This window comes from Convolutriloba macropyga, chromosome 3, assembly GCF_964194025.1.
Source record: "Convolutriloba macropyga chromosome 3, txConMacr16.3, whole genome shotgun sequence".
Lineage (NCBI taxonomy): Eukaryota > Metazoa > Xenacoelomorpha > Acoela > Convolutidae > Convolutriloba > Convolutriloba macropyga.
In genome coordinates this window covers 26,204,433-26,227,948 of record NC_134470.1, presented here as the reverse complement: position 1 = coordinate 26,227,948, position 23,516 = coordinate 26,204,433, and the positions used below count along the sequence as shown (strand labels likewise).

Sequence of the window (23,516 nt, the reverse complement as noted above, 5' to 3'; positions counted from 1 at the left end):
AATCAAAGCATTATAATAATAGCCCAACATCGACTCATCACATTTTAATGAACAACACAATATAAATTTAACATAATATTTTAACGGGTTCCTTAGTTTTCAAGTAAAGACAGTTAGAACCCAGACTCATATTTGGCCTTATCTCATAATCGGTTAAAATCTTTATTTTTTTTTAGTCGGCTACAATGAATTGTAGCTTCATATGCACACTCTGGTCAATACTAGCAGCAACAGTATTTTTATTATTATTAGTAGAAGCAGAGCAACAGTGCTACTAGTTGGTATAGTACCAGCAGTGTGTTACTGGTGTGCAGTGGTATGTAGTGATGTGTGGTGGTGTGTGGTAATACAAAGCAGCACTCGACGCATCTCTCTCGCTTTTAATTCGATCGCCACATCGCATCAACCGGCCGCCACTTTTCAATCAAAATCATCCAGCGTCGCTTTCTATTATTTCTCACCTGACTAGTAAAGCAAGCACAGCCTGCTCTTCTTCTACTCTTCCAAATGAGATGAGGCTCCAAAATCAAATCACGATGCCAAGAGCGGCGCTTCTTCTTTTTTCACTCACGCTAATTATACAGCCAACACCATCGATTGCCAACAACAATGACGGTAAGTGTCCACTTTCACAAGCGCACACACGCACACGATCACGACCCAAATGGGCAAAAGGACCAGAGTGGTAGTTGTTGGGATCCGTAGCCGGGAAGGAACAATTCTTGGCAACTCTTTCATCAATAGCTAGTCATATAGCGTTTATGGAAATCTTGGTAATGATGCAGGATCTATGCAGGAACTTTTCCTTACGATCTATACAATATCATATTCGACTCTATGGGTTTGGCTAAATCTCACTAAAACGGATAACCTGGTCTTTAAATTTCAGAGGAAGGGAGTTTTTGTAGTTAACAAACATCATTATGTTTTGCTAACGAATAATTCAATAAATCCAGGTTAAACAGTTACTAGATTCAATAAAACAATCGACGAAAATATTTTATGGACATCTAATGAAAAAAAACGAAAACAAATAATCATGCAGGTTTGGCAGTAAAGGAAGCTATCAAAATTGACTGATGTAAGACTACATATTAATGATCTTTAACATATCATGAGAAATTCGAGAAAATTTAAATTACCTGCAAAATTGCAAGCTTATAGAATTGTAGTCTTTAACGAGATGACGATAGGTTACAAGTGCTATTATGCATACAAATTCCATGTTCTCATGCTTTCAATAGAAATTTTTAAAAAAGCAAAGTTTAAGGAGCTTTCGTTTTTCTACTCCCACGTCTCTCTTATAACAGCTAATTTTTTTTTTAAAAAAACCGCATCAAAAAAGTCACATACTTGTGGACAGTAAATTTCTGCTTTCCCGAAAGTGTAAATTTGGTCTGAAATTTAATTTAATATACGGTGTAATTACCTCCTTTTTCCACAACTATTCAATTGTAATTTTGACGTAAATTTGAAAGCCGAGAAAGGTAAAAAGGGGGATGACATTAATATCAATTTGTAAATAATAAAAGAAAAATTTGATAATTGTCGATAGAGAGTGGTTCAAATAAAACTTTTTTCTAATTTTTTTGGACTCAAGCTATCATTGTGTCCAATTTTGAATCACATTACAACGTATTTAACAATAATAAATGTCTTTGAAATCAGCATTTCCATATTACAACTGATCCTCTTGTGTCATGGCCGTTTCCAAAAACTGCTGAGAAGAATTTTAAAAAAAGTTATCAAAGAATTTTTTTTTGGTTGCTGTCAAGATCACTTTAGACCTGCCATTTTTTCTTTAAATTGTTCTCCCTTTTTTCAGAACTTATTTTATTGAGTTAAGTCGAATTCGACATAAAGCTCTCACAGATCGTTTTCAAACGTTGACAACAATTATTGATACAAAAACTTATTATTTATTGAGATTATAAATAATATATCAGAGCGACTTGCAGTTTGTTTTTCCGATCCACTTTAGTGGGAGAGGAACTCTGCTCAACTGTTTTTTTTCGGAGAGTTTTTGCCGGCGGATTTTTTCTTAGTACAAAGTTTTGAGTAGTATCATTAGAAAGCTTGTAGCGCGTACAATTAAAAAAAAAATCGAATACAGTTTTTTCCAATGAGTTACGGGGCTTCAAAATTTTATGACAGTTGGCCTAACTTTAGACGTTTAGTTCACACTTTTCACAATTTTTGCAAATGTTGACCAATTTTTATTAAAATACGATGAAAATGTTAGTGGGGGCCCAGAGGGCACGCGAAATAAAGATTACTCCGATAAAGCTACGTTCCCAGCGGGAACTTGGATGTCCACCCACGCTGCAGTGGGCAGACAAATAAAGACAGCGAAATTAAAACATCATCACGCCCATACCTTGGAACAAGACAATCAAACTCGCAAGTTGGAATGTACGCTTTATTTTGCAGTCTGAAAGCAAACCCTTGCTCGTCGACAGCCTGTTCAACCGCGGTGCGACAGTGGCATGCCACCAGGAGACCCGTTTCCCGGGATACAATGAATGCGTCATCCAAGACTCAAACGATGTGCCCTCATACAAATTCTTCGTTTCAGATGAAGAAAAATGTGGCCTTCATGGTGTCGGAATTGCTATTCAACTGAAGCTAGCCAAGTGTGTGATGTCCTGGCGCCCCTTTGCTGCCCACTTATGCCATTTGAGACTCTCTGCAAAACCATTGCCCATTTGTCTTGTTTACATCTACAGCCCCACGAAAGACACTGACACATTCTTCAAGGAAACCTTCCAGATGCATCTCAACAATCTCTTAGACTCAATCCCAAAAAAGACTTCCTGCTGTTAGCCGGTGACTGAACGCCAGGACAGATGCGCCTCCCCTGACCGAGATGCAGCCACCGGAAGTTTCACTTTGGGTGGCAGAAATGATAACGTTGACCGCCGAGCCCAGATGGCCCTGGCTAGAGGGCTCCTTGTCACAAATTCAACCTTCAAGAAAAACCCCTGTGCCCTGGTCACCTGGATTTCCAACAACCACCGCACGAAAAATCAGATTGACTACATTTTGGTCAAACAACGGTGGCAGTCCCTGATGTCGCCTCTACACGGCACAAAACTGTCCTCGACTCATATCTTAAGATGCTCATGGCCAAAATCCGTTTCAAGCTGAAAGCCCATACCAAGAAGGTCCGCCAGATCAAACTCGACATGGATTCCCTGCTGATCCCAGCTGTCCTTGACAGCTACAGGGACTCTCTCCACTCGCTTCTCCCAGCATCGCTGGATGACCTCAACATCGAAACAGCGTGGTCCTCAATCTGCAATGAGATTTCAGCAGCTGCAACAAGACCCCTACCAAAGAAGGGACCGGCCCATAAGCCCTGGCTATCGCCAAAATCTCTAGCCTTCATAGCCAAGAGCGCCAATTGCCGCTCGAGAAAGATGATGAAAAGTGCCAATAAAGCAGTCAAGAAGAGTGTCCGCGCCAACAAAGTTGCGTACTTCAGAAGACTAGCCGATGAAGTTCAGGCGGTTGATGAAATCGGCAACACCCGCATTGTCTACAAGACTATCAGATCAATCTCTGGCGAATGCTCCAGATGCAGCGAAGTGTTGAAGAATTCCAACGGCAAAGCCAAGCCATCGCTGACAGCAATGAAAAGATCGAAGAGTGGGCAGCATATTTTGGGTCACTCCGGAACAATCCTGCCAACGACTCAGCCGATATCAATCCGCGAGTCTCTGATGTCCTTGCCAAAGCCGAATACTCTGTCCCAGTAGTGCATAGGTTACCCCTGTGCTCAAAGCACTGAAAGGAGGCAATGTTGCTGGCACCGATCAGCTGCCCCCGATCTTTTTAAGTTTGCAGCCGACGAGCTCGCACCACCTCTCTCAGATTTGTTCGGGAAGATATGGACAGGTACAGACTTTTCCAGTGATTGTAAAGACGTCATTATTGTCCTTGTGCACAAGAAAAGAGACGAGGCCCCTTGTTCCAATTGTAATGGCATCTATCCCCTGAACATTGCGCTTCTTGAAATAATGATGCGCAAGAGATTTGAACAAGCCTATGCCCCCCTCGCGGGAAAGAATCAGGCAAGCTTCAAACGCGGTGTTCTACCTTAGACTAATATTTGAGCAGTGAAACCAGTTTCACCGCCTCTCAGCTGTGGCGTTCATTGATTTCAAAGCAGCTTTTCACAGCGTTAACCGCGACTGCATATGGTAGATTGCTGCAAGCGTTGGCCTTCCCAACAAAGTGATGTTTGTGCTACGCTTGATGTACACAGAGAGGCGGAGTCCAATAAGAGTGTGCACGGTGACATCGCGGTCCTTTGACATCAAATCCAGTGTTCGCCAATGCTCTATTTTAGCCCCTTTGCTGTTCAACTTAAACATCGCCCAAATCATGATTTCCGCTTTTTGAACTGGTAATTTTGGACGAAATTTCCGGAGCAGATCTTGACTACGCTGATGATATCGCATTAGTCAATGACAACATTTATGTCATCTAAAGATTACTTGAAGCCCCTAACAATGAGGCCGAGTCCTGTGACCTAAAATCCAACGTAAAGAAGACTGAATTTTGCATCAACCAAGAAAACGCCACCCTCTCCTGCAACGGCGCCCAACTAAACCTGCTTGAACATTTCACATGTCTGGAGAGCTCGTTCCAACTAATCGGCGATATAGCCTGAGAAGTGCAGTCCCGCATAGGCCGAGCCGCCCAGAGTTACAAGAACCTAGATAAGTTCTGGTGCATGAAAGACTTTCCGATCTCCTTGTAGATCCAAGTCTACAACGCTTGTTTCACCAGTGTGCTTCTCTTCTCCTCTGAGACTTGGCTGTTCCGCGCCACAGAGCTGAAAAGTGTGATGCGATTCGACAAGAGGTGCCGGCGAAGAACTCATGGAGACCCCACAGTTACCAGCAACCTCGACATCTCCATCAAACGCAGCCGATTGAGGTGGTTCGGTCACGTTCTTAGGATGCCTGAGGACTGTCTCACTAACGCCAACCCTGAGTTGGTCAAGAGGCCGTCTTGGAAGCGGCCACCCGATGGTGTAAAAACCATCTGGAGAAGCATCGTGTTCGAAGAATTGAAACATCACCTCAAGCTTCCAAGGATGTCTCACAAAAGTGGAATAAAGTGTGATTCACCATTGCCGAAGAAACTGCTATGCGCCGGCCGCAATGAAGAGCTCTTATTCTTGACAGTGGTGGCGGGTAATAGTCGACCCCGACTGAAAAGCCTGATGATGATAGTCTCATTGATTTAACTTTTAATGATAAATGAGAGTTGCTAAACTGTTTGAGCCAACTGTTTTAACAAAAATTTTAACTGCATTTTGAAAAATCAGCATTTTTTCTCTCGTTCAAAAATGGCGTCAAAAATTATTTGGCGCATTTTATCCACTTTGACCGGTAGTGCAGTCATAAAAACTTCCGACTCAGATAAGGGGTATTGTTACTTTTTCATCATTCAAAAGAGTTTTAGAATTCACAATTTAGCGGTCCTTCGCTAATTCAAATTAAGATATCAACTGAATTGGGATTTTTCTCTGTCAAAAAAGACCATTACGCAACCCTTTTGATCAACTTTGTTCCCTAACAACCACACAGCGATAAGAAAGACAGTTTGATTTTCATGATTGACTTTTGTGATGAAAAAGGATTCGGATTGTTTTATAGGCCTGTTTTTTTAAACAAATTTTTTGCATTATTTGTCTCAACTTAAGGCAAGTCTGTTTTTAGACAAATGTTCAGTTAATTAGAGGTCCTATATGTTTTTTTATTTTCTTTTTGTAGTCCTATGACTGAAACTAAGTATTCTAATTCGGTGTTTGAGAAGGTATTAAAAACTATTACTTCAGTTTCCACTTAATGGTTTTTTGCCAATATATTCCAAGTTTTCAAAAACCGTGATTTAATTTCGATAAATATACTTTTTGTCATGTTAGATACCACGTTAACAGTTGAAATTTTTCGGAAGGACAAGCAGTAGAAGTGCAGCGCCACATTGCCATGTGCCGCTGTACTTATTTTTTTTTTAAAAAAAATTGGCCTCCTGTTTGTAATTTATCTTAGCTTAAGACCAGAATGACGAAGTGCAAACTCAATCTCTGACAACTCAAATCTACGCTAACAAACATAAGAGAAAAATTCACTCACCAGCATATGGTTTTTTGGCTTCAACACCTTTAACGCAAAACTGTTTGTGAAATTTTGAGTTTTACATGTATTTATTGTTATTTTGTAGTTTTCTCACTTTGTATCTTAAATGGCTCTAATTGGCTTGCTAAGCGGTAACAAGTAAATTTATTTACTAGTTTTATGTTGAAAGCTTATAGTTGTTATCGTTTAAGATATTAGTTGAAAAAACCTACTTTAACTATACTTCTGCAATTTTTCTAGCCTAATTGCAGAGAGAAAAAAAGTTGCACTCTTCAAGGTGAATCAGAAAGTAGTCTTCATTACTGTATTATCATTTAAATAGTGGTTTTCGGCGTTGATATTCCGAGTTTCTGTACCTTTTTTTTGGAAATTTTCGTTTTTTGAGGTTCTCTTTTGTGTGTTGTCCGCTTTAGCGCATTAATAACACATTAAGGACAAGCCACAATTGGCATTATCGACATTGAAAGATGGCGCAATTGTTCATGATTTTTAGTGATAGATTGTAACTTTAAGTCGCAAAATTAAATTGGCTTTTTTAATTTTCGCCTGTATTTGTTCTTTGTGCTGTCTTATGGCATTCTGGATAGTGTCAGATCTCATTAGCTTCGCATGAAGATATAAAGGAAGCCATTGACGGGTCTAGGTCGATAGCTAATGGTTTTCTTGACTTCGAGTCACTTTGTTTAGATTAGTTTTTATATGATTTTTTTCTTTTTCGTTTTGTTTTAATTTAAACAATAGATATATATTGGATTTTCGTCGTCAGTATTGCTTTTTGTTTTTCTTTGATTTGGTTGTGCGTGATGTCTCCCACTCTCTATAATGGCAGATATCATGGACCCTCTTTTGATTTGTTATTTAATTTGCGCAGTTGTTTGAGCTTAAAGAGATTTTTTAAATGGATATACCAATTGTTTTCGAACAAAATGTGAATTTATGAAATAATGCTATCTATCCTCAGTTATTTGAAAATTATGCCAAAAACGTGGTTGAGTGGTTCCGGAACATTTTGTGCAAACGCACATTGCCGAGCCTGAGTTTTTTGATTTTTTGTCAATATTACTATAGTGAGAGTATAAACTTTGGTATTCACTATCTCTTCGGTGATTGGAATTCTTCGCCGGAATCCTAAGTCAAGCAGTCTACTGTGCAATAGTGTTCCTTAGTTGAGGTACTTTAGTTTAGGCTCCATTTTATGATCAGAACTTGCGTAATCGAGAGTATACCACTTTATTTTTTTTATAACGAGTTTTATATTGTGAGTTTGTGTTTGTCCTTGATGATTGATTTTCCTCTACGTTCCTTTTTGTAAATGAAACATTCCTATTAGAAGATTTTCTATTGAAGAATTTGGGGAAATAGGTTAACAACGCGCACTTTTCGCACACATTCTTCACATTTTAAAATCTGAGCATAGGTTTGCTGACTGTTTTTTCATCGCTTCCTTATGGAAAAATGTTTGTTGTCCTTTTAAGCAATCAAATTGCTTAAGCAGTAGTTTAAAGTTGTTATTGCTGCGGTTGACGTCTTATACTTTGAGCTCAATTATGCCGTAGACAACTATTTTCCAATAAAGGGTACAAATAGCCAATGACCAGTCAATGACTCTTAATGATCAGACTTTAGGCAGACTTTACTAACTTTAACCAGGGGGCTCGTCTGTTTAATCAAAAACCCACTTCACCTGTTTTTTGTCTGATCAATAATCCGCACCTTGACCTGGGTTCAACATACACATGCGATGTATTTAAACCTTTAAAGCATCGAGTTTTAGGTCTTTAAACAAAAAATGGGTCTTTAAACGAAAATGAAAGTATACAAATGCACTTTAGGGATCGATTGTCCTCCGTGTGACAAGAGTGAGTGTCTGGTGGCGATGCAACAGTTGAACTGTGGGGAGTGTGGCTATGCGAGAGATGTGTGTGGGTGCTGCTTCAGATGTGCAGCCACTGAGAGCGAGATGTGCGGTGGATTCCGCAACCTATTCGGTAAAAGAACACGCATTTCATTTACCCCATATTTTTTACCTTTAAATTTTGTATGCTGCTGGAAGTTTTCACCACATAAAATTCGCTCTGTACAAGGAAGCCCTTTCCTGTACCCCCATCCCTGCCTGGAGTCGCTAGCAGGCTCTTTTAGACGTTCATTTTAACCATTTTTTATAATAGCTGCAAAGCTGTCTGCATAACAAACCTGTACTGTAGTGCTCTTGATTTTTCTGTTTGTTTTGTCGTCTGACGCTCTTTTCCTTCTTATTTTTTAACCGGAATCCTTGGGACAGTGGTTTTGTTCACTGGGTCTTTTTCGCAGTTATCCCGGAAATTTGCTGGCTATGTTAGCATAAGCCAGCTTCGTGACGCTCTAAAGCTAACGAATACAATACTTCTTTTTTGAAAAATGAACTGTAGAAGATTGCATAATCGACCTTTTTCTATCACCCAGCTTTTGCCGAAAGTTTTGAGAATCTTCAAAGGATGCAAAAATGAACAAATTTTTATTTATTACAAGATCACTTTTTAATCAATTGGTTTACAAAGCGAACCAAATAATGTGGTAAACTGATGCTGTAAAAAGTTGTTACCACAGAAAAATCAAAAAGTACCGATTGTATACACTGACAAATTAGTTGAAAAGGTACGTAAGTAGAGTATTCCTCGGGGAATTATTTTTCGGAAATTTGTTGTTCGACCTGATATTAATAATACCTCATCAAAAATCAACTGTGTCCTAATACAAAACGCAGGTATAATAACATAAACATTGAAACAGTTTTTGAAAAGATTAAACCAGGGTTTAAATTTGTCGTCACGAATTTTTAAAGCTTATTGCGCATGCAGTTCTTGGCCCAATTTGAATGCTTCCCTCAGATTACCCCATTGTCTCTTCTGAAGCCCGCATGAAAGGCAGCTATGCCAAGTGCGCAGCTACTCTTATGCCTTTTATACATTAATTATCTCCATATTCAAAGCAATTTTTCTTTAAAATTATTTTCTTGAAGGTGTTAGGCCGTCCAGTGAATACATGTGGCGTCTGTGATGAGATTCCTCAAAAACTTTCTATCGAAATATAATCCTTTGTTTCGTATTTTAAAATTTGTCCTAACGTGATTTCCTTTTTCATTAAAACTTCACACATCACATGAAGTCACAGTTTTGGTTTCGTTCTTATTAGTATGAATCACCCATGTGAGAGCTGCTGTTTTGAAGGACTTGAATTGCTAATTACAAAGAAACGTTGTGACGAACATAATTGTTGAGACGAAAAGAAAAAGAGAAGAAGTGAATTGAAATTGAACTAAAAAACACAGCTCAAAGCCATCTATGCGTCTAGTTGGCTAGGTTATCCATTAGGCTTGTTTGGACTTATATACAATAAAGGACACCGGACCTGGAGAAAATTTGAAAAAAAAGTTGGTGTATTAAGATTTTCATCAATTCCAGTAGACATTTACGTCGTTAGAGTAAACACAGCTATCTGTTTTTTTAACAAACAATTTACTTTTTCGGAGCTCAGATGTTTGAAAGTAAACAACTATGTAAATGCGTTCAGGCACTTTTGGGCAGAAATTGTGATTAAAACTTGCCATTCAGAGCTTTCAATTGTCCTTGTATGTTTATGGAATTTACATAGAATTCCAGGTCAATAGGTTATCACCTGGTTTGTATCCCAAAGCATCTCTTGAATGGTCCTACTTTTTTGCACCCCTGTATCATTTAAACCCTTTATCATTTGCGCCTTATATCGTTTCACCCCTCTATCATTTCATCTCGCATATTAAGAGTCGACATCAAATGCCTTATTTGTCATAAATAAATTAATAACCTATTCCCATGCGAAAATCAGCGACCGAAAACGCAGGTATAATAACATAAACATTGAAACAGTTTTTGAAAAGAATAAACCAGGGTTTAAATTTGTCGTCACGAATTTTTAAAGCTTATTGCGCATGCAGTTCTTGGCCCAATTTGAATGCTTCCCTCAGATTACCCCATTGTCTCTTCTGAAGCCCGCATGAAAGGCAGCTATGCCAAGTGCGCAGCTACTCTTATGCCTTTTATACATTAATTATCTCCATATTCAAAGCAATTTTTCTTTAAAATTATTTTCTTGAAGGTGTTAGGCCGTCCAGTGAATACATGTGGCGTCTGTGATGAGATTCCTCAAAAACTTTCTATCGAAATATAATCCTTTGTTTCGTATTTTAAAATTTGTCCTAACGTGATTTCCTTTTTCATTAAAACTTCACACATCACATGAAGTCACAGTTTTGGTTTCGTTCTTATTAGTATGAATCACCCATGTGATAGCTGCTGTTATGACTGACTTGAATTGCTATTTACGAAGAAACGTTGTGATGAACATAATTGTGGAGACGAAAATCAAAAGAGAAGAAGTGAATTGAAATTGAGCTAAAAAACACAGCTCAAAGCCATCTATGCGTCTAGTTGGCTATTTTGTAATCAGAAGTGCCCATTTAAAAAAATAACCTTTTGGCAACCACGTCTTTGAGCTGGCATTTTTATAGCAACAAGATTAAACAAAATGTTATCCATTAGGCTTGTATGGACTTTTATACGATACCGGACACCGGACTTGGAAAAAATCTGAAAAAAAGTTGGTGTATTAAGATTTTCATCAATTCCAGTAGACATTTACGTCGTTAGAAGAAACACAGCTATCTGTTTTTTAACAAACAATTTACATTTTCGGAGCTCAGATGTTTGAAAGTAAACAACTATATAAATCCGTTCAGGCTCTTTTGGGCAGAAATTGTGATTCAAACTTGCTATTGAGAATTTTCAGTTTTCCTTGTATGTTTATGGAATTTACTTAAAATTCCAGGTCAATAAGTTATCACCTGGTTAATATCCCAAAGCATCTCTTGAATGGTCCTAATTTTTTTGCACCCCGATTCATTTAACCCCATATCATTTAACCCGTATATCATATAACCCCTTTATCATTTAACCCTTTATCATTTAACCCCTATATCATTTCACCCCTCTATCATTTCATCTCGCCTATTAAGAGTCGACATCAAATGCATTTTTTGTCATAAATAAATTAATAACCTATTCCCATGCGAATATCAACGACCGAAAACGCGGGTATAATAACATAAACATTGAAACAGTTTTTGAAAATATTAAACCCGGGTTTAAATTTGTCGTCACGAATTTTTAAAGCTTATTGCGCAGGCAGTTCGTGGCCCAATTTGAATGCTTCCCGTAGATTACTCCATCGTCTCTTCTGAAGCACGCATGAAAGGCAGCTATGCCAAGTGCGCAGCTGTTTTTCTCAAATAGTTTTCGTTAGTTTAAAATTAAAATATCTTAACGAATAAGGCAGTCCATTAGAGGGCAATTGGGATATGGTTTTAGCTTGTAAGGTTCTTTCTCTACTTTCTTTAGGCAGCATTAAGTTCTAAGAATTTTGAATATCGAATTTTTGTTGAAAAAGTGGTCTAAACTTTAACATTGGGTTTTAGCCCCGGATTATTATCATTGGTATTTGAACTCTGACGGATATTTGATGGAGTTATATAACTCAAATTTTTCAATCAAAAATTTTGATCAAAAATTTTCAATCAAAAATTCTGAATGGAAACTTTTGGAGTTCGGTCCTGGGTGTTCCAGTCTCAATAATCACATTTAGTACTCATTAGATGAATTTGAATCAGGTCAGTGTGGGTTTGACCTTTACTGCAAGCCACAGCCGATACCCTACCAGAGTGACCAGCCCATTCCGAGGTATGGGTACTGTGCCAGGCTGGAGGGAGTGCGCAACTTCCAGAATGACTTGATTGAGAGCAAGATTCAGATGTTGGAGGTGGTCTCAGGAGAGATGAGGGAGCAACTGGGTCGCAAACCATTCAACAACAAACAACCTCATTCACACATATCAAACGCAAATAATGACATCATCACAGAGGACACTTACAGTTAGTGCGAAGATAACTTTCCGGCAGAATCAACTTTTTTAAATGTTCAAGATTTTTTGGTAGTAAAAATTTTTAATTGCTCTCGATCGAAATTTGAGGCAGTTATTGTAAACGTGTGGGCAAATTTTTCTATTGGCCATTTTTGCGCTATTGTTATAGAACATGTTTTGACTTCTTGATGAACTTTTTCACTCTTGAGTTCGGGAATCATTATTGAGGTCTAATTCCCTATTGTCTTTTTAAGATGCGTTTCAAATGGATGACAGTAACAACATGTGGGCGCAGGGTGGCTATTACGGCTTCCTAGCTGGCAATGCTGGCATTACGGGAGGAGGTGCAAAAGAGGGCAGCATCTTCACAACGAAGAACCAGATGAAGTGGAGTGAGTGTGAACCTCCGTGCTCACACCAGTTCTGTCTTGACAACCCCAGGGCAATCTGTTCAGCAAAAAACATTCTCAGGTATAACCAAAGTGCCAATAAAATTTCGAAATGCAAAAATCTTAATTCTGTTTAAAATCATTTTTCCAGCTCGTTTACGACGCAGGTATTATGCTGGAATGTTGAGAGATAACAACGAAATGTAATTTATGCACAAGATAAAGATGACGAATTTTAAGTTAAGACACCAGGTCTCAGTTTCTACAATGTCAGATTTTCCTATAGACAGTGACAGATTTCAAACTTGCAAGTTCGACATTTCAAGCAAGGTTACGCGATCCTGCTAAAGTCTTTTCGTAATATCGGCTTTCATCAAGAACCTGTTGCGCGGTTCTCGATTAAAACCATATTTTCTCAGTAACTTGATCAGAGTCACGTAGACTATACAAGAAGCTCGACTGCTTGAATCTAGAGATGAAGCCACGGGAACCAGAAAGAACACCAGAATGGGTTACACGAAATGCCCAAATTTGTAATGTTGTTCGCGTTAGTCACGTATTAGTTAGTATGTTACACGAGTCAGAAAATTTTTTATGCTATTATCGCACTCGTCAAAAAAAATGTCGACTCATTCATTGCAAGATTTGTGTGGACTTTGTACACCTCTATTGAACGCAATTCTTTGACCAGTTTAGATGACCCTAGTCGACGCCTCAATTTCATGAGAATATTTATAAAGTCAAGGGTAGAGGATAAAAGTGGACACTGTCGAGTACCCTTGTTAAAGTACTGACAAATTCTTTTCATAATTCGAGCCACATTCTTTTCATGACAATTAGCGGTCATAAGTCTAGATCTCTACTAGTGAAGTAACCTGGTGCTGATTACTTGGGAAGCAGATCCAAGCAAGACCATCAAAGTTTCTTCTAGTTAAAAACAGTGCAGTCTTTTGTTTTTCCAGACCTTACGAGATGTGTGGAAGTGGGGATGGTGGTGGTGGCGGTGGTGGTGGTAACCAGTGTGTCCACACATCTTGTCTGGCCTGTGGTTATGAGCCAGACACCTCTTTCTGTGGCCAGTGTGAGGAACCCACTGACCAGAAGTGCATGAACAAGTTTGGCAAGTGTGTCAAGACCATGCGCAGAGTCACACGCAAAGACCCACAGTCATACATCAAAGTCAGTAATAGTTTGACTTTGTTAATGTTCGGCAGCTCTGTCCTCCTAGAGACAGTTTACAAACTCGCCTTTAACTTATGTTCCTATATACCCTATTATATACCCAAAAGAACTTAAAAATTCGAAATGTTCGGTTTGGTTGTCGATTTGTCGGTTTTATGTATAAGAAAGCTTTGGCATGCTTAACTACTGCAGCTGCTAAGGTTTTAATATATCATTCTAAACTGATTGTTTTGCGTCTACTATCCCGAAGCAAAATAGCTTTGCTTCATCATTTCAAATTATGGGGTCCATTCAATGCGTTTATGGCTGTGAAACGGCAGAAAATCTTTTTACTTCGTTTTACCCAGCTAAAGCAGAATTATATTTTTAAAGAAGAACTTCAAATTTTCATCATGAAAAATAAAATTTTCCCCCTCCATTACGAGCGATGTTCAAAAATATGGATTGACATCCCACTTGTATCTTATCTTCAGCTTTTGTTATTTTTAGCAAGGACTTGTGAGCTACGAGTGCGCAGTTCCAGAATGCACGAACGTGAACAACTATTTGAAATGAATATTCTCCCTTTTGCCCATTTGCCCCCTCGTCAATTCCTCCAATCTACCACTACTCAGCGATGCAGATCTCCAAAAATCTATTTTCTCACCTGTTTTATAAATTATGCGCACATGTCATAGAATTCTTCATAGAGCAGAATTGAATAGAATTGTTTCTTAACAATGTTTTTTCCCTAAGAAGCTTCAGGTGTCAACAAAGACTTTTCTGAAGCGCTAAATTTGGAATCCAGCTCAAAAAATAGTGCAACTAGTTTTTCTATGGAAATGTACAAACCAGAATTCTTTATTGATGATTAAAAAGGTAGAAAAATATAGGACTCAAAGAAAATTGTGCTCCAAATATTATTCAAAACATCATCTGTGCAAAAAAAAATGTTTAAAAAGTGTGTGTTGCAGAATAGCTCGCCTATTATGATCTTTTTTTTTGCAAGTGTCGGGCAGAACGTGGCTCGTCTATTTTGCAGAGTTGGTGCGTCTATGGGGCACACTTTGGAAAACTTGAACCGCGATTTGATACAATCAGACAACAAAATGGCTGGAATTAAAACCAGAAGGCTTCTTGCATTTTGCTATCTGCTGTTTGGTTTCTCTCTTTCGATAAGTTGTGGAAAGGATATGTTGGCCCGGGTCGAGGTTTGAACGCTAAAAATGGCTAAAAAATGTAAGAAATATGGTGAATGCGGCAAAAAGATTTGAGAATTGCGATTTTTAGCGTTGAATGCCGTGAATGCGATGAAAAGAATTCAAAAACTCACAGCGAAAAATTGCAAATCTTTCGAAAAATTTACAGCTAGAATAACCAAATATCTCCATCGCAGAAACTATTGCAAAAAGGATGTAAGAATAGCGGTGAACACGTTGAAAGCTGAAAAATATTCACCACTAAGAATCGCAAATCTTATAAAAATTCAGCGCTAAATTCACCGCAAATTTCACCGCAAGTCAGCGCTTTCACCGCATTGATCGCAAAAATTTATGGGCGCATTGGGGTGAAACATATTTTTTTCACCGCTATTCGACGCAATTCTTACATTATTTTTTCGCCAAAACCTCGACCCCGGGGGACACTTAGCATTGTTTTCAGGACCTTTAATCCTGATGCATTCTAATTTTAGATAACTTTTGTTAACGTTATCTTTTATGACAGGGAGTAAAAACGAGTAGAACGGTTCTGAACCTGGACTATTGGTAACCGAAACGTTTTGAAGTTTGGAGTTGGTATAACAATTTCTATTGTGTACTACAATAGACACATGTTGTAAATTCTGTCTGTAAGCTCGTTGCTATCAGCTCTGAAATCTAAAAACAACAAACCCACAAACAACTAAAGCGAAGTCCCAGATTAGGTCTTAGAGCATAAAGCACGTCATCAAATCGAGTAAATGAAAATATTGGGTCTTAGTAGAAGTCGAGGCTCCCTGAATCTGTTGAAGATCTTTTATCATTTCCTTAATACCTAAACCAATAATAATATAAACATCCAACATCAGTTATCTCCCGATACGGTGCACTTATTTAAGTAATCAACATAACCTTGTCTTCAAATTGAGCTGACAAAAGTGTCAGTCAGTGATTGTTTGGCTTATGACACCTCTTCTCGATCCAGAATGGTAGCTTGTATTTCAATAATTCTTCAGCTTTAACCCAGAACATTAGGAACCATTGATTTATCTCTTTCAGCTCTAACCGAGCATGGGTTATCGTAGCTGCTTCCAACTATTCCTGTGCTCAATGTGAGCGATTGCGTCGTGTGCCTCTGTACCTGTTCACACTTCAGAGCCAATCTGTATCCTGATGCCAGCTAGGTCACGAATATCGTTAGGATTTGGATGGATTTCATCCTTGTTCAAATGCTTCACTTCAACTTTCTGTGTTTAAAAAAAGTTACGTCAAGTTCGCAGGCTTAAACTACTGTCAATATTATTCCGTGGAAACAATGGAGAAATTATCTTCCGATATGGTTGCTTTGACTCTTCAACATTGAATCCTCTCATTTTCTAGTTATTCATTATAAGACTATTTTGGCATCTAGGCAGAATTTTTATATTGAACCTGTAAAAAGCGCAAATGCCGGGGATTTATGGCTATGCTATGAAAGCTGAAAGAAATAATCGTTGCCTAAAATTTCATTTGATTTTAGCCAAATACCGTTCTGTACGTATGTAATGGGGTAGCTGGTTCCAAATTTTAGTGGCATAGATTGACAATTTAGATCCAATTGAGGATATGGCTCTAGACGCCTTGACTTTCAACAATAATTAGTTTCTTCTAGTTTTGTTCAGAGGCTGCAGCTAAACCAAACCTCGAAGATATAAGTGAATCTTTACGGACTGCAGGAGCTGGTGAGTTAGAGTAAGGTCTTAAAAGTAGATCGTAACGATATTCACTTCGAAATTCAAACTTTTTCAAAATATACAACAAATCTACAGGCTGCATATTGCACTCGTTGAAATTTTTCTGCTCTGCTTTTCTTGCTCCCATTAAAAGAGAACTATATACAGTTACCTAGTCGTAAAAAGGCAGCCAAGTTTTTTTTATCAGATTTGTTTTTTTTATACAAAAGAAAAATGAAGGCTATTAAGCTGGCGTAGTTCATGTAAACAGGCTCTGGTTTTCCCATTTAACGGAGAAGGCTTCAATAAATTTTTATCAGCGAGAACTCCTATCAAAAGCAGCCGAGAATTAACTGCAACAGTAAAAACAAATTCATTTTTTCCATGAGTTGTATGGGAAGATCTGTTTGCATATTGACGATTTTCGAGCAGCTTCATTATTGCTATTAGTCTTTTACTCAGTCGCCACTTTTCCATTTACTTTTTTTTAAAAAAAATGAAAGAGTTCGATAGTATCGTGGATCATCGTGGCTCTGATATGACTCTTGTAGATTAGTTAGTTTTTGCAACAGCTTTCATGAAGACGTCCGGAAATTGACTTCTAACTAGGGAACCTGGTAGTAAATTACGAAAAAAATTTCTTCGTTAATTAAAGGGAGTATCTGAGTAAGTGGCTGCTCAGGTGTAGGTACAGCCTTATGAAAAGACATTGCTTGACCAAAATGTACTATGAAAAGACCATACTCGACTCATTTGAGCTATTTTTAAAAGATTTTAGCCTGACTTTAAGACATTCTGGACTTTAACTCGGCTCAGATTTTTCGCAAAAGACTCAAGCTGAACCCAAAATTTTACAAAAGACCGGCTCGACCCAAAATATGGGCTAGACTTAAACTTGACACAATATTTGCAAACAAAGTCGAGTTAAAGTTTTTTCATGGGTCCATCATTGGTCTTTTCACCAGTCTGCCTTTTGCCATAATATTTTTGAATAATATTGCATATAACGTAAACAGCGTGTATGCTCCTTCATGTTTTACGAATCAGAACAACCACAAATCCCTCAATAACCTCATGTTTTTGAAAAAAGATAGCTCATAATTTTGGAATGGAAAACAAACTGAATAACGCCCAAATTTTGTCATCGCTTATGGGACTAGGACCAATACACTTAAGCTAGCTGGTTTCATTGATTCAAGTAATGTGGTAATATACTCAAGCTGACATAAATTTTTATCTTAAGGTTTGACAAATTTCTTATGGCTTTTCTTGATAGTTTTCCAACTGTTTCTTAAGTTGGAGTGCTCTGGTGCAAAGCTATTTAGCCTTGCTCGAGTTCTGCTTCTGTATGTACAGAAGCAGAAAAAAAAATAAACATTTCGAATTCTGATAAAAACAGACTTATGAAAAGATCTTAGCTGGACTTTGTTTGTTGTGAGAAAACTTTAGCTCAACCCATGAAAAGATATTAGTTCGACTTTAACTAGGAAGCTTAACAGTGTAATTATAGTCAATTTTGGCCCGCCTACTAAACTTTTAAAGTCTTTTCATAAGTCGAGGCCTAGGCCTGAGCGGTTTTGCGCCGAGCATACAAGTAAAGTTCGACATTTGGGATACAAGATGAACTAGAGAAGACCTGCTGATTAAATTCAAGCTCGTTTTGTTAGTAATGTTGATCTTAGGATGGCTGTCACCTAAGACACTGTCAATTACTAATGGGATTTCTTTTTCAATTGTTTAAAATTTTCTCTTCGGTATCATCAAGAAAACAGACTGCAGTGTCCGTCGAGCTATTACAGGTTAACGGAAGTACTTCGTCAGACATCAAGACAATTAGTTGGTATATTGCAGCAAATTTATTTCTGTTGTGTCTATATCTGTTAATTTTTTCTTTGAAATACGCCGTTTTTCGAATAAAGATTTTTTGCAGACAGTCGAAATAATAAAAAATGGTGTTGTTTTTTAGAATTTGGAGTTTGCCAGCAGCTCTTCTCTGCTTTTCGCCTTTTTCTCTCCATTTCAGTATCATTTTTTGGTAATCTTTTTCATTTGGATTAACGTGATTAGCATATGTGTTAATCAAATCTCAGCAGCACTATCTAGATTGTCAAAGTGCATGCTTAAGCTCAGTGAAACATTCAATACGGGCGAATACAGCACAATATGGTTTTTAATTTAAAGCAGTCGCCTATGTGAGTCAAGTGTCAACCTGGCCGGTTGTTTACCCAGATTCAGGTCCTAGACGGAAACAAGTACGTCCAGGCCGAGGATGAACGCACGAGGGGGCATCTCTCTGCGCTCAAAATTACATAGTCTGGAAACATGAAAAAACCCTCGAAAGTCTGCACATGAACGCGCGAAAGTCTGGTGAACGCACGAAAGTCTGGATACGAACGCACGAAAGTCTGAACCGTTTAGAATAACCGAACCAGCGATTTTTGTTGAATAAATATAGATAAGATAATAACGTTTTTAACAGCATAGTAAGCAAATCAAATGAAGGAAAGAAACTATAGGTTATGCTGCTACACAAAAAGGGGCAAATTTATGTCAAAACAGGAATGCTCAAAATAAAAATCTGATTTTGCGAAATGTAGGCTTTGTCGTCTTTAAGGATTTGTCGGAGATTTCTTGGAAAAATTTGCATGTATTCTATAATCTATCTAGTAAATTTTGCAGCACCAGTTACAGAGCATGTGTTATTATATAACTCATAATACTATAAAAACATGACAGCTGTTTTAGTGGGTGGAAATAACATGCACCTGATAATGCAAAATAAATTTCGTATCAAAAATATTGCTACTTTAGATGCCAAATTATCAAAAATTAGTAAACAAAGTCATTTAAAAAACAGAATTACCTGACATTTGAGCTAAAGTTGTGATAAAGTTATCAAATAGCGCTCTCTACTTAATATGTTAGTTCTTCAGATCCTTTTTGGCGATCCAGTGAGGGGACCCAAAACAAAAAGCACTATGAGACACCCGCCAATTTTCAAAATCACCATGTTGTTATTTTAATGTCAAATTTATCAATTGTTTCATAATTATACAAATAAGAATCCATTTAATCATTGTTATCATTGTAATGACGTTGTGCTTTTTAAATGCGGAGCCGGCGCATTTAAAAAGCACAACGGCTCCTCATTTAAAAAGCACAACGCCATTACAATGATAACAATGATTAAATGGAGCCGGCGCTTCAGCCCGAAGAGGAATCCAGGCTTCTCGGGGAGACTGATCATTGGACCATTGCGGAGAAAGTAAATGTTTGCTAAGTAAAAAAGGCGACGATACACTCCTAAAGAGGTTCTACCGTTGAGAAGTTGACCATGACCCTCCGACAGTATAGAACAAAAAATTGAACTCCAACAGTACACACAAAACACTGTTAACTGTAATAGCTGGTTTTAATAATCATGAAGCAAGTGTAATTGAAGTTTCAAAAAACTGGCGACAGTTGATAAACACACCCTTTGACAAATTTTATACTCGCTTCTTTTTTGTACCAAAAACTCTTGGCTCCACAAATGATCCTTTTTAAATAAAGATTTTATAAATCAAAATTAAGCTCCTTATAAATTAATTAGTAGTTTTACTCAGTCAACTATTTAAATTTTATACCCATACTTTCATAGTACTTCCACGTAGTCCCCTACTTCTCGGTTAATCAAATCTGTAGAAAAAATATAAATTTCATTTTCTACGGTAAACAAATGAATGCTCGTTCTTTAAGCCGCATAATTGAATTCTTCAATCATTAAATAGTAATATGAATTCAGACTACTAACAGCCTCCCTTTTCAATATCCAAAGCACCATGTCCGAGAAGTCACACTTCACAAAAAATTCAATCCATCTCAGAGGTGGAGGGTATTTGCGTTATCAGGTGCCACTTAGCAGCACATTAACTGGAGTGGACTCAATACTAAGCAAGAACGTCATGAGAACTTTCTTTGAGTAAGCTGCGAAACGAAAGCCACTCTAAATTCCTAACACGCGACAACTCTTAACCATGCAATGGTTAATAGTCATCATCCTAAGTTTCTAGGGAAGCCTGATCTGAACACAACAGCTACTGGCCTAACCTCGAAGAATTCAAACAAGAGCTCAAGAAGGTCATCTACAAACGCCTTACTCATTAGAAAGCAATCGTTTTAAAGCTGCCAGGAAAAAATACTGACTTTAAGTCCACCGATAACTTGAACTAAAACATGTCTGCCATTTTAACTGATTCCTACGCGAAAACGGCAAAGAACGGCGCAATGGTGATGCCCCATCTCATTATCGCCCGAACAACAACAGAGGATGGAGCCTCAAATAACAAAACATTGCTTGACCTTCAGATCAATGAATAACGTGGGAAATAGACTCGGTTTTTCTTGAAGCCTTAGCTCTTCAAGACCGTATGAACAGAAATAAAAAAACGACCTGCTGATGAATACAAACGATTTTGATAAATAACAGTCTACAGAAAAAATTTCAAACGCCATTCAATACCTTAACATGAAGCCAACCGTGGTTTGCTTTCTATAACTGACCAATTTTGCGAGAGATCAGTCCTTTATGTCTTAAAAGAGATACATCCAGAACAGCCCAATAAAATTTAATTTTTTTTCGATATTTGTAAAAAAAGACGATGCCTCTATAGTTAGAGAATTTGCCATGAATTCTCATGGAAGCCATTGCTCTACAAGCTTTGATGCCAGCGAATGGCGTTGGCTTCTGGCATCCTTTACTGTTAACTCGACTGATCTATGCAAAGCGATAACTGGACTAGCAATACGCACAGAAACTTCTAATTTGACTTTGATTTCTCGTATAATTCATGTCGGCTGATAGCTCTTGATAAAGGCCCCGGTGTATGACCGATAGGAACTGGGGACCTAAGGCTGATTATTGGAATAAGTATTCTCAAGTATGTTAAAACAGATTTTAAGGCATTTCGTAATGATTACCAACTTTCGGAAATACGAAATCGGATCTTTTTTAAGAGACATCGAAAATTTATGCCCTTATATCTATTATTTCAAATGTAATACATATAGTGAACCATCAATTGTTTTACTATCAAACAAAAAACTCGCGGGATGGTATAATCCAAAGTGAACTTCTTCCAATGTCAATGTGTGGAATTGCCATTATCCTTCTAACTTTTCGACGATTCCTTTATAGTTAAAAAGTGCCATGTGGACCTTGGTAACGCTGTCGGATCTCCTGATAACGTGCAATATCTTTTCGACTGTTTGGAATAAAGATCTTCCTTTTGGCTACCATCTTTCCAAGGGCCATTTTATTACCATAGAACATCTTTTTTAAAGAACTCTCTAGATTTTTGTTCACGATGAAGTGGAAGTAGTTGACGGTTGTAGACTAGTTAACAGTGTAGTAGTTACTGATTACGTAGAAAAGAGTTTTTTAGAGAGATGGTCGTTAAAAAAGTTGGGTTTTCATCCCAATGCTCTACATCAAAATGTTTATAAATTGTTGATTTCACCGGTATATCTTAAATTCACTTTCCTAGCTTGTACGGCTCTTAATATTGAAGACATAGTAAAAGAATCTGAGAAATTAATCAAAGATGAATTATTACCAAATCCAGTAAAACATTCTGCAGACAAAAAAAACAGAACATCTTTTTGTTGCCAATAGGGTAGGGAATGCTATTAAACCTGAAAAACCATTTGAGGAAAACGGGTGATCAGTTCAACTTTCAAGTTCCTTATACCTATCTCTGCCCAAAGCCAAAATATAGCAACAACAAGTCTTCTGTGATATAAAAATGGAGAAACAGCTTGATATTCAATTGCAAAATCAAATAATTAAGGGCGAAATGAATCAGAATGAGATGTGCTCTCTTGACTTAGCTAGTGAAAAAATATCAAACCTGAAGGCTGTAAAATTGAAACTGTATTTCGTTGACATAACAAAAAGTGGGTTTCGTGATGACACAGCACTTTAATTTTGTTGGGATTCTGTAAAATTGCCCTCAGTATGCCAATCCAATGAGAATTTACTGTGGAATACGCCTTCCACTCTCCAAAAGACCAATGACAAACAAAAAGCCAAACAACACAACTACATGAGACATAATGAATTTCGCTATTCCTTTGCAAGGCTCTTCAGTGATTTTTGTCATGATGATAAGATCAAATCTAATCCTTAGCTGCTACAATTCGAAACCTTTGCGCGTAAATCATGGAAAACTTATGATGATGCAGGATTAGATATCAAGACCAACGGACTGTGGGAATCAAGGTTTACTATAACATACTTTGATATAAACGTTCTCAAAAACTTGCTCTGAAAGTAGTAGCAAACCTACAAGTAACATAATCTATTAAACAGAAAAAATGACAAATGGGTATTTGATGTCATGAAAACAAATTTTCGTCTACCCGTCTTCGCTTGAGGTGGTGCTGACCCAACAGATTCAAAAGCGCTGAAACAACTGGCATCAAAAATATCTGCACGAACAGAGGACAGCTAAGCTTTCATCGTATTAGACCTAAAAACTAAAATGAGCTCTTTTATCCTAAGAAGTTGCATCTTCTCCATTTGATGCTGAGGTCTAGTTAGGCGGCGCAAATTTTTTTGTGCTTCAACGGGAACTGTTGATATGGAAGGTAGACTGGTGTTTTGACTCATCCATTTTTGCATTAGTTTTTTGTGTTCTCTTTCTGTTTGTTTTTTTTATTAATAATTTTTCTCGGCTTTTTTTTGTGTATACTTCATTGATAATTTGAAAATTACAAAATGCTTTATTAGGAAATAGTTCTGGGAGGGCTCTTACACTTCGAATACTTACCCAGTGTTGGCGAGGAGCCTTTCTTAAGTTATTTGGTTTTTTTTAAAAAAAATATGTCGATGTAGGGACACAAATATATCATACTTTTATAGAAAGAAAGTGTCTTAGCTAAGTATTCCAACCCCCACATATATATTGAGAAGACAGCCAAATTAATTCAAAA

General features: G+C 37.6%; 2 protein-coding genes across 2 annotated transcripts in view; both read left to right on the top strand.

Annotated features, from left to right (window-relative positions):
- The window catches only part of LOC142336105 (uncharacterized), a 211,573-nt gene that overhangs the window by 39,338 nt on the left and 148,719 nt on the right, over nt 1-23,516 (top strand). The window lies entirely within an intron of this gene.
- Nucleotides 262-14,374, top strand: LOC142336960 (uncharacterized). Its single transcript, XM_075385957.1, has 6 exons — nt 262-615; nt 7,985-8,140; nt 11,833-12,093; nt 12,338-12,554; nt 13,435-13,651; nt 14,144-14,374. The coding sequence occupies exons 1-6, from the start codon at nt 513-515 to the stop codon at nt 14,207-14,209; spliced, it is 1,020 nt and encodes a 339-aa protein (XP_075242072.1). The 5' UTR covers nt 262-512; the 3' UTR covers nt 14,210-14,374.

Coding starts and splice junctions, on each gene's coding strand:
- LOC142336960 (XM_075385957.1), top strand. CDS start 513: ATGAGGCTCCAAAATCAAATCACGATGCCAAGAGCGGCGCTTCTTCTT. Junction 616..7,984: donor GATTGCCAACAACAATGACG/GTAAGTGTCCAC, acceptor AATGCACTTTAG/GGATCGATTGTCCTCCGTGT. Junction 12,555..13,434: donor TCAGCAAAAAACATTCTCAG/GTATAACCAAAG, acceptor TTGTTTTTCCAG/ACCTTACGAGATGTGTGGAA.